General features: G+C 43.6%; 1 protein-coding gene across 1 annotated transcript; it reads left to right on the top strand.

Annotated features, from left to right (window-relative positions):
* The first annotated feature begins 10,283 nt into the window (after nucleotides 1-10,283).
* On the top strand, nucleotides 10,284-11,324 carry LOC123095064 (expansin-A24-like). Its single transcript, XM_044516892.1, has 3 exons — nucleotides 10,284-10,428; nucleotides 10,530-10,854; nucleotides 10,926-11,324. The coding sequence occupies exons 1-3, from the start codon at nucleotides 10,284-10,286 to the stop codon at nucleotides 11,233-11,235; spliced, it is 780 nt and encodes a 259-aa protein (XP_044372827.1). The 3' UTR covers nucleotides 11,236-11,324.
* The last annotated feature ends 465 nt before the right edge of the window (nucleotides 11,325-11,789 follow it).

The raw sequence follows: 11,789 nt of genomic DNA, 5'->3' as shown, positions 1-11,789 counted from the left end.
TTTAACCCCTTTAAGCTAACCTAGTGGAGATGACTCCACGACTAAGTCCTTATACTAGGACATCTGCCGACAGGCATAGAAAGAGAAGAATAAATCAAAGGCATTGGATACCCAAATAGAAAAATGACAAAACACATGCACACAGTTTGCCTAGAAAATTGCACATTTTCCACATATGCAAAAATAAAAACATATGGTGCAAGAATGCCCCTAACTCGAACCTCTACTCAAATTTACCCCTAACTTTTTGATGTGCTCTAATTTGCCCCTAAAAAGCATTTTAGGTTGCAAGAATGCTTTTTCATCTGGTCAAAGTTGTTTGACCAAAATTTTGAAAATTCATAACAAGGTAATATGAACTCAGAAGAATGCAAAATAAGATATCAAAATGTTCATAAAAACAACATATCTATGCACATGTCATTTACGTTCATGGCAAAAGCACTCTTTAAAGCTTTTTAGGATTTATACCATTGAAAAACTATTTAGGGTGAATGCAAATAAATGCACGTGTAGGTGATGAATGTAAATGACATGCATGTATAGGTGATATTTTTATGAACATTTTTATATCTTATTTGCATTCTTCTGAGTTCATATGAGTTTGTTACCAATTTTCAAGGTTTCGGTCAAACAACTTTGACCAATTGAAAGGGAATTCTCGTGACCTAAAATGCTTTTCAGGGGCAAATTTGAGCACGTCAAAACGTTAGGGGTAAATCTAAGCATGGACGCAAATTAGGGACATAAATGTAAATGTCCCAAAAAAGGGAATATAAGGTTCATCTTACATCAATTTTTCTCCCCACCACCTCTTCGTCCAGCCTCCCACCCTCCACCGATTTTCTCGGTTTTTCACCCCCTTCTAGTTTTCACCTAACTAATCTTGGGTAACCCAGTAAACTTGATCAATCTATGTATAGCAATAAATGCATAGTTCGTAAATAAATTGTTTCTTCTGGTAAAATCTAGAATCGGCCAAACATCTTTTGTAATCCAAGAAATAGCAATAATTAAATGTGATCATCTTTTTTTATCTTTGGTAACCCAAGAACGCGGATAATCACAGGCACATACCTATTTTTATCAATTTAAGAAATAAAAGAAAATTACATGATTCATAACGATAATGTAATCCTATTTTGTTTATTTGTTTTGCATCAAAGATTTGTCCCATATGGTCCTCTTATATTATGTTAAAAGAAAATACTGTCACCATGGCAACACATGGGCACATACTAGTTGAAGCATAAAGAACCTTCTCAAGGCCTTTTTGGTTGCATCTTTTTTGGCTATTTGCATATGTGCCTCAGCTAGGCCTGACTGAGTGAATACAGAAAAAGAAATCATGTTTTGCATATAGTTTGGTCCAATTCACTATACATCGCTCTCAGCGGCAAACTATCATGTTCAATCACATAGGGAAACAATTCAAGGATGAGAGATGGGCCGACACATATTTGAGTGTTTTACACGGTGCAAGCAAATATGTTTGGGAACTTTCCTAAGGTTCCCCGAATCAAAAATAATTAGTTTGTTCTCTTCACTAAATTTTCATGTTTTTTATTTTTATTCTTTTTCTTCTCTTTTTTGAAATTTCATAAATTTCGAAAAAAATATAATTTTCAAAAACGTTGCAAATTTTAAAAATTGTTCAAAAAATTCTAAATATGTTTGTGAATTAGAAAACACAAAATTTCAAAAAATATTTGCTTTTCAAAATGTTCCCATTATAGTTTCACAAATTCGAAAAATGTCCTTATTTTTTAGAATTTAAAAAATGTTCACATTTTCAAAAAATGTTCACAAATTCAAAAACGTATCTTTCCAATATTGATCATAATTTTTAAAAGTAAATCACAATGTCAAATTTTGAATGTATCTCAAAAAATGTTCAGGAGATATAAAATGTGTTCATGATTTTTTGAAAAGAGGTTTGTTATTTAAAAAAGTTATGTTTTTCAAAAATATTCATGATTAAAAAAATCACATTTTTAAAATTTTGATCTATTTTCTAAAACAAATGTTTACCACAGTATCATTTGCTTCACTACAGTGGCACGGTCCGCTACACTCCGGTTTGCTACAGTATCTTGAGGTTCACTACAGTACGTCCAACTACAGTCTACGGTATCTGAGGTTTGCTATAGCGCCAATTTTTTATTTTGGGACAATTTATTTTTGCAAAACCACTGGAGGGAGAAAAAAAGGAAAAAAAACCTGCTAGACCGTTGGCTAGTCTCGCTGGCACAGTGGGGCAACCAATTACCAGTCGCTTTGTGCATCAGAGCTCTATTGGACACAATAAGCGTTGCATTATAAGTCCCCTACATCTTAGTTGTATAAATTTTAAAGGGAGATAAAACAACTATACATGCTAGCTCATTGAAGGGTTCAACTTATTCAAGGGCAAGCAAATAAATTAATCCTATGTTAAAAATAACTAGGGAAATGAAGTCTCTCTAAGAAATAAGGCTGACTTGCACTTAAAGTTTTTCTTGAGCCTTGGCTTGATTCAATGAGGAGAGACTGAACCCTTTTTAATAAAAACTTTCTACAAGAAAAATAAAGGGAAGAGAAAATTGCTTGCCTGTTTGAAACAACAACGAACTAGGATATGAAGCTGCTACCTGTCCTCAGTAGAATTAAATGACAAGATGTGGATGTCTGCATGATCATAACCAGAGTAAGTATGGGCTATTGTTTGCACATATATACTCATCAACAAACGTCCCTCTGGGAGTAATGGACTCGTATCTTTTGATATCCATATCTTATAAACACAAGGGTGACCTCGTTCTTTATGAGCCATGGTACTTTCTCAGGGACGAGCAAGACTTAAGCTTGGGGGAGTTGATGAGTCCAATTTACGTGATGTTTTTCCTACAATTTTGTGCCTACAAGTTGGGCTTTGTGGAATTTTACAGCGTTCGCACACTTCTTTTTGTTAATAATCCTTCAGGTGACGTCTTTTGGAGCAATATTCATTTAATGGAGAAAACCCTAAAAAAATGGTAGTGAAATCATGTATTAAAGGTGATGAGCACTTTTCATAAGAAAATCAAGCAAGAAGGCTAAAAAAACAGCCGCCGCCATGCTTCGAGAGTGAACAATGGCGTTCTATGCGACCGCATGCGCTCGCATGACCGGTTGTTTGGCGCGCCGCCGCCTCCGGGGGATCAACTATTTTCACCCCGTCAAAACTAAAGGAAATATACCCTAGAGGCAATAATAAAATTGTTATTTTATATTATATTTCATTATTCATGATAAAGGTTTATTATTCATGCTAGAATTGTATTGAGCGGAATCTTAAATACATGTGTGAATACATAAACAAATACTGTGTCCCTAGTAAGCCTCTACTAGGCTAGCTCGTTGATCAAAGATGGTTAAGGTTTTCTAACCGTAGACATGTGTTGTCATTTGACAACAGGATCACATCATTAGGAGAATGATGTGATGGACAAGACCCATTCGTTAGCTTAGCATAATGATCGTTCAGTTTATTGCTATTGCTTTCTTCATGTTAAATACATATTCCTTCGACTATGAGATTATGCAACTCTCGAATACCAGAGGAATAACTTGTGTGCCATCAAACATTACAACGTAACTGGGTGATCATAAAGATTATCTACAGGTATCTCCGAAGGTGTTTGTTGACTCGGCATAGATTGAGATTAAGATTTGTCATTCCGAGTATTGGAGATTTGTCATTCCGAGTATTGGAGAGGTATCTCTGGGCCCTCTCGGTAATACACATCATAAGCTTGCAAGCAAATGACTAAGGAGTTAGTCACAAGGTGATGTATTACGGAGCTAGTAAAGAGACTTGCCGGTAACGAGATTGAACTAGGTATGAAGATACCGATGATAGAATCTCGGGCAAGTAACATACCGATGGATAAAGGGAATTACGTATGTTGTCATAACGATTCGACCGATAAAGATCTTTGTAGAATATGTAGAAGCCAATATAGACATCCAGGTTCCGCTATTGGTTATTGACCAGAGAGGTGTCTCGGTCATGTCTACATAGTTCTCGAACCCGTAGGATCCGCACGCTTAACGTTCGTTGACGATATAATGTTATATGAGTTATATGTTTTGGTGACTGAATGTTGTTCGGAGTCCTGGATGAGATCATGGACATGACGAGGAGTCTTGAAATGGTCGAGAGGTAAAGATTGATATATAGGATGATGACATTTGGACAAAGGAAGTGTTTCGGGACGTACCGGGAAGGAATCGGGTCACTGGAAGGGGTTCCGGGCACCCCCCGCAAGTTATGGGCCTTATGGGCCAAAGGAGGTGACAGACCAGCCCACAAGGGGGCTGGTGCGCCTCCTCCCTTGTTTGGCCAGCCCTAGGGAAGGAAAAGGGGGAGGGTAGCCCCTCCTGCCTTTCCCTCTCATGGGAGAAAGGAAAGGGGGGGACCCTCCCCTGCCTTTCCCCACACTCCAAATAAGGAAAAGGTGGTGTGCCTTGGGAGGGACCCCAAGTAGGATTCCTCCTACTTGGGTGCCTCCTTTGATTGCTCCTACCTCCCTCCCATCTATATATATGTGGGAGGGGGGCGCCTAGCACACAACAGACAATTGCCTAGCCGTGTGCAGCGCCCCCTCCACCATTTACACCCCCGGTCATATTTTCGTAGTGTTTAGGCGAAGCCCTGCAGAGATTACTTTACCATCATCATCACCACGCCGTTGTGCTGCCGGAACTCATCTACTACCTCGTCGTCTTGCTGGATCAAGAAGGTAGAGGACTTCACTGAGCTAAACGTGTGGAGAACGCGGAGGTGCCGTACGTTCGGTACTTGATCGGTTGGAGTGCGAAGAAGTTTAACTACATGGATCACGTTGTTAAACACTTCCGCTTTACGGTCTATGAGGGTACGTAGACACACTCTCCCCTCTCGTTTCTATGCATCTCCTTAATAGATCTTGCGTGTGCGTAGAATTTTTTTGTTTTCCATGCAACCTTTCCCAACAAACGGATCATGGAGGGGACAAACAGAGACTCCAGAAACTCATCCAGAAGGAAGAACCCTAGAATCCGAAGCCTATTCGGAGGGAGGATCGTCCAGGAGAGGAAGGGGATTCCTCTCATCGCGTTAGGAGTGGCATCATCATCAACATCTACATCCTCACCACCACCACCACCACCACCACCACCACCACCACCATCATCATCATCATCATCATCATCATCATCATCATAATCATCCACATCCTTATCATCTGCAACATCAAGAATCCTAGTGGATCCTTTGGTGTATCGGTTGAATCATTCACCCATGTATCCCGTTACCATCACATGATGATTGTTGTTCTTATGTGTGAGTAGTCCCTTAGTTCTCAAGGATATGGATGAACCTTGGTATGTGTAGGATCTGAAACGTGGATCCTTTGGTGTATCGGTTGAATCATTCACCCATGTATCCTGTTACCATCACCATGATGATTGTTGTTCTTATGTGTGAGTAGTCCCCTAGTTCTCAAGGATATGGATGAACCTTGGTATGTGTAGGATCTGAAACGTTTATTATATAGGGATATGATATCCTCTATCGAATGCTTAATTTAATAGGGCCATTTGCATTTCTGCCCCTAACTCGAACCACCTACTCAGATTTGCCCCTAATTTCAAAGCATGCTCAAATTTGCCCCTCGGCCGTTAAGTCACTACTCAGAAATTCCCTTCCGTCCAGTCAAAGGCCTTTGACCGTCAAAGGCCCATGTGTACTGTAGCAGACGGAAAGTGCTACAGTATTGGATGGAAAGTGCTACAGCACTGTACGGAAGGGCATTTCTGAGTAGTGACTTAACAGCGGAGGGGCAAATTTGGGCATGCTTCAAAATTAGGGGAAAATCTGAGTAGTGGGTTCGAGTCAGGGGCACAGATGTAAATGTCCCAATTTAATAACTTTGTGAATGTTGTAAAGGACCCCACACTAGTAGAAAAAGGCCCATTTGTCCCGGTTCATAAGGCTCATTTGTCCCGGTTGCGGAACCGGGACTAAAGGGTCGGTACTAAAGCCCCCCCCCCTTTAGTCCCGGTTGTGTTACGAACCGGGACTAAAGGCCCTCCACGTGGCCGCTGTCTGGAGCTCAACCTTTAGTCCCAGTTGGTAACACCAGTCGGGACTAAAGGAATTTTTTTTGAAAAAAAATGAATTTTTTCCTCAATTTTCAAATTTCTAAATTATTTGTATTTAATCTCTAATCACCCCTCATCACTGCTCAATTTAATCTCTAATATCTAATCACCCCTCTTCATTCCAAATCATCTAACTTCCCGGTCGGTCACCCATCCTCTCACTACTCCAGCCTGAGCACGCTTAACTTTCAAGGTCTATTTCCCCTTGTTTCCAAGTCTGCACTTATTGTTTTCCTAACAATACTAAGTTGTCAATCCTATTAACCCTTAGGAGTTGAAGTTGAGCATAAAGTCACACGTTACACCGTTTGAGTTTGAAACTATTATTCTTAAAACCAATAATTATTTAGTAACACTAATATTTCTTGAATAAGTAGTTTGACCACAGTTTGACTAGATTTGACCAGATTTGACCAAAATTCAAAAAAAAAACTGAAATAATTGTTTAGTAACACTAATATTCTTGAATAATTATTTAGTAACACTAATATTTCTTGAATAATTAGTTTGACCACAGTTTGATCAAAATTTAAAAAAACTAAAATTTAAGCATATCTTTTTTTTCCTTTTATAATTTGAGGATTCTAAAAATTCGCAAGTAGGCCTATCATTTTCTTTTGTTTTTTTTACAAAACTAAAAAGGCGATACATGGGGGGGGTAGAGTTTGAAAATTGGCCTTTAGTCCCGGTTTGAGACAGGAACCGGGACTAAAGGGCATTGCAACCTTTAGTCTTGGTTTGAGACATGAACCGGGACTAAAGGGCATCGCACCCTTTAGTCCCAGTTTGTGTCTCAAACCGGGACTAAAGGTCCCATTTGAACCGGGCTAATGCCTTCCCGATGCCTTAGCCGCTCGAACCGGGACTAATGCTCACATTAGTCCCGGTTCGTGATGCAACTGGGACTAATGTGTACATTGAGATATGACCAAAGCCTTGTTTTCTACTAGTGCCACTCGGCATTTGTGACTTTATTGGCCAGGAAGTATGTCACTATCTTTTGCATAGGTTTAGGATGTGGAGGTAATTCGAGGTGACAGTAAAAGCTTATGGCTCCTAACCTTTACAAGTGACCGGGGATTACGGAGAACCCTTAGCGAGGTCGCGTCCACGGGGAAACCCTTAATTATCATGAGTTGTAACCCTCAGGGGGAGACTATGATGGTGGCATGTGTCGCACGAAGTCTACCAGGAGTAGAATGTGCTCTGTACCCGGCTCCGCCTAGCATAATCATCAACAGTGGCTCAAGTATCCGCTCCATGCTATTCTTATGCATAGTAGTAGTATAAACATACCAACAGGGATTTCAAACTCCCTGAGAACGCCTTTTTAATTATGTGGTTTCACCGTTATTTACCATCCTTGTCTTTAATTTATTTTTATGCTATTTAGCTACAAGTCACCATTTTACTCAATCCTTATTTAAATCTGTCATCTCTCTGCTTCAAGTCTACAATTATCCGCAGGCACAAAGTTACATAATTCTCTACAAAGGCCAAAAGCCTGATTCGTGTGCTCCCTGTGGAATCGATAATCTTACTTTGAAAAGGCTACAACTAAACCCTGTGCACTTGTAGGCTATCACATGGGAGGCCATTCCACAGACACGAATGCGGGAGGACGCCATCCAATTGTAGCCGCATACATTTTCACAACAACTCGAACCAACTGGATGAAATTCGTGCAAAAACGGCTGGATTTCCTATAAACATGACGAATTTCATATAAAATGCCAGATTTTCAAGTAAACATGACAGATTTCATTACATTTGCATCAACTAAGCAGTGCTAGTCCGACTCTGGAGGTATAATTAATAGCTAATCTAAATGGCCGCCAGTGGATCCCTTTGTCTTCCTCATGTTCGGCAGCCCGATCACCGGACTACCGACAGCCCCAGAGGTATATTCTTCAGCGCAAAGCACGACTGGCTTCCCCACAACTCATGAGAGTGGAACCCCCAGCTGATGCTTCGGCGGGAGGGGAAGGCGGGGCCTCCGCTTCCATGGAGCCCATGCGGGATCGACGAAGGTCCTCGCAAGAGAAGAACCGGGCAAGATATCGGCTGTGTATGCCAGCGTCGCCTCGGCGGTGGCCTTAATGGGACCCATGTGGCGGCGGCCTCCCGTGTTCTACTTCTCCTCGATGATGGCGGCGGACGCGGAGGCGCTGGCTACTGACTTGTCGCTCTCCGCGCACCCGCCTTCTATCCCTGCATGCACGGTGCGACTGCAAGCATGGGAGGCGTGGTACGACGCGTCGTCATCGACGGCACCGACAACGCCTGTGTCACCGTACTCCCCGTGCGTGTCGCCGTGGAGCAACTCACCACTCCTCATCGAGGTTGCCTGAAGCAGCGAGTTGCTGAACCACGCACCCGCTTGGGGTGACAACTAGCTCCATCGGGGCTAAGCGAGGGAGGTGGAGCAGCGAGCTGCCTCGCTGGTATCCGGCGGGCTCGGTGGACCACCCAGCCGGCTTGTATGCCGAAGAATTGCTCTTCGAAAGCCATCGGAATAGTGGAGAAAATGATGAAGGCGGAGATAGGGTTCCTGCCCGGCGCCTGGCCTCGTTTAAATAGAGGGCGGACGAGAGGAGCTCGGCTGACGTTGCGTTTAATGCCGGCCCGCTCGTGAACGAACGTGTGGCCAGAGGAGGTTTCTCGGCTTCCACGCGGGGTTTCATGGAGGCATATGAATGTGGCAATGAGGCATGTTCAGCCGGGCATGCAGCGGGCGGCACCCTCGGTCGGCGCGCCGCTTCAATGGCGGAGGCAGTGAGAGGTCGCGTCCGTCCTGAGCTGCCTTCAATGCAGAGCGGCGCGCTCTACAACAGCATGAATGCGGGCAGCTAGCGCGGGGGGGGGGAGCGCGGGAGGGGATGGGGGTTTTGGTGGGCCAGGGCGGTCAGAAGCGGGCTTGGGATTGGTCCGCGGTGCCGCAACCTACCCCACTTTGGTCTCTGATTTGCGAGAGAAAACACGTTCGGACCGTCCCATGGACCGATACAGGTTGGCGTTGGATGGCTTTCGTAGTTCGGAGAGCGCGGTCCAAACGGTTACAAAAGGTTTGAGGGTCGGCGTTGGAGATGTCCTTAGGTCCTCGTGCACTCTTGCTTGGCAGCCTAATCCTGTTTTGACCGATGTTGTCGCAGGTTCGCCTTTCTTGTTAGAGTTCTGGGTGAAAACCTTGGTCAATTGTGTCGGACGCGGCAATGGTGACACATTGCACCGCTTTCCCTCTTGAGGGCGTTGTAGTGGAACCTAGGTGTCATTGATCGTGGTTAGTGTAGTGCTTAGATCCTCCTGTACTCTTGCTCGGTGGTGTAATCCTGTTCTGACCAATTTATGTTGCCTGTTTTTCTTCTTCTAAGTTTTGCTTTATTTGAGGGCTTCCTCATTTTTTTTATATCGTTCGGCCGTGTATTTAAGGTTTGTGCTTTATTTATAAAGGGACCACGCGCCCTTGCATCCAGACGGGACGAGTTCAACTCGATAGATCTTCCTTAACAATTCTATGTTTCTTCAGAAACAAGCCATTACGTTCCTTCATGCCGATGGGCGCCGCCGATGGTTAGGACCAGGTGCGGCGATCCGTACGATTCAAGGAACAGGGCAGACGCATCCTTCCGACAAAGGGACGCAGCGAATACCCAAAGCTAACAGTCAAAAAGGTCATGCAAATATCACGCCCTGAAGTGAAACGTCAAGCAAGCACTTGGAAATCGTAGAACGCCGTCCATTTCTTCAGAAAGTGTCAAGCTAATACCGATGAGGATTGAGGATTGAAGAGCTGATGTTATAAGAAATAAGAAAATGGACCAGACGTGTCTGCGCGTATATAAAATATATATTCGGATTAACCCGTAAGCCATGCATGGTGCGGCTGCACGAGCGTCCACATGCATGGGCACGCTAGCCCGCCTCTTTCGTGATGACGTTGCCGAGTCCCTCCAGCAAAGGCTATATATACACGGACATTCATCAAACTATCAGAACCAAATCCTCACTGATACAAGAACAATCACATAAGCTACAACACAGAGCTTCCCATCCCAGATCAGCTACGTACAGATAGACAAGTTGGTGAGTTTAATTTGCAAGGGCATCCAGCGATACACATGGCGTCGGCTCCAGCTCGAGCTATTGTCGTGGTGGCTCTCATGCTCGCGTGCTCTGGGCTGGCCATGGCCGCGGACAACGCGCCGGTATGGCTGAGGGCGCATGCGACGTTCTACGGCGGCGCTGATGCCTCTGACACTATGGGTAAGTAGCTTATTTCAAAGTCATGTATGGGCCAATTGAATAGCGAATACCACATGTCGTGCAGCCCTTCTAAAAGCATACATACACTCAATTCAACGCAGGTGGGGCGTGTGGGTACGGCAACCTGTACTCAGCGGGCTACGGGACGCGGACGGCGGCGCTAAGCCAGGCGCTCTTCAACGACGGCGCAGCGTGCGGTCAGTGCTACAAGATTGCTTGTGATCACAAGCTTGCGGATCCGATGTTCTGCAAACCGGGCGTCACGGTGACAATCACAGCCACGAACCTTTGCCCGCCTAACTATGCACTCCCGAGCGACAATGGAGGCTGGTGCAATCCTCCGAGGCCGCACTTCGACATGGCACAACCGGCCTGGGAGAAGATTGATGTCTACAAGGGTGGCATCATCCCTGTCATGTACCAGAGGTACCTACCTACACATGAGTATATATTGGTGTATGTGCCTGTGTGCAAGTTACTAAAACCGATTGTTGCAGGGTTCCATGCGTGAAGAAGGGTGGGGTGCGGTTCAAAATTGCTGGTCATGATTACTTTATCCTAGTTAATGTATTCAACATGGGAGCTGCTGGATCAATCAAATCGATGGATGTCAAGACCTCTGATTTAGACGCATGGGCGCCAATGGCTCGTAACTGGGGCGCGAACTGGCAATCTCTAGCGAATCTTACCGGGAAGATGCTCTCATTCAGATTGACCAGCATAGATGGGCAGACGCTTGTCTTCAACAACATTGTGCCACCTGGATGGGCGTTTGGGCAAACATTTGCGAGCAAATTGCAGTTTTAACTGCTCACTGCCAACGGAGCGATTTATTAGGATGCCAGTGGTTTGTGAGCATATCATCATACATTGGAGAGATGGCCGTAATTTCTTTATTTATGGTGTGGTGCTTATAAATATTAATCGTAAGCACTACTTGTGTACATATATTGATTGATTGATTACCCTCATGTAGCTCCAATATCCTTGTACGAGTTTAACCTGTTGTACATATTTGTGTTTTATTAATTTGGATGGTGTATATAGAACATGATTGGTTCTACCGAGTTACCTCAAATGTTTATTCTCACACATTGGTTGTTCTTCAGGTGACTCAGAAATAACTATTCCAAGTCAATACCTAATAACACATTAGTACAGATAATGGCTTTAGAAGTCATTGTACAATACAACCCTTGGACGGGCTCAGACGGATCCCATGCCTACAAATATTTCGGCGTGAAAAATTCTTATCAAACAAACAAACTCCCTTTCACCTCAGAATTGGCTTCGGTTATCATGAAAAATCCACTTGAAATATAATACACGTAAAAGGCCTACCAAACACACAAACAAAAAAA

The sequence above is a fragment of the Triticum aestivum genome, chromosome 4B (assembly GCF_018294505.1).
Source record: "Triticum aestivum cultivar Chinese Spring chromosome 4B, IWGSC CS RefSeq v2.1, whole genome shotgun sequence".
NCBI lineage: Eukaryota > Viridiplantae > Streptophyta > Magnoliopsida > Poales > Poaceae > Triticum > Triticum aestivum.
This window is presented reverse-complemented; position numbering and strand designations above follow the sequence as displayed.

Excerpts from the sequence above, each read along its gene's own strand:
- LOC123095064 (XM_044516892.1), top strand. The coding sequence starts at position 10,284 with ATGGCGTCGGCTCCAGCTCGAGCTATTGTCGTGGTGGCTCTCATGCTC. Across the intron at positions 10,429-10,529 it reads TGATGCCTCTGACACTATGG|GTGGGGCGTGTGGGTACGGC; the intron begins GTAAGTAGCTTA and ends AATTCAACGCAG. Across the intron at positions 10,855-10,925 it reads ATCCCTGTCATGTACCAGAG|GGTTCCATGCGTGAAGAAGG; the intron begins GTACCTACCTAC and ends CGATTGTTGCAG.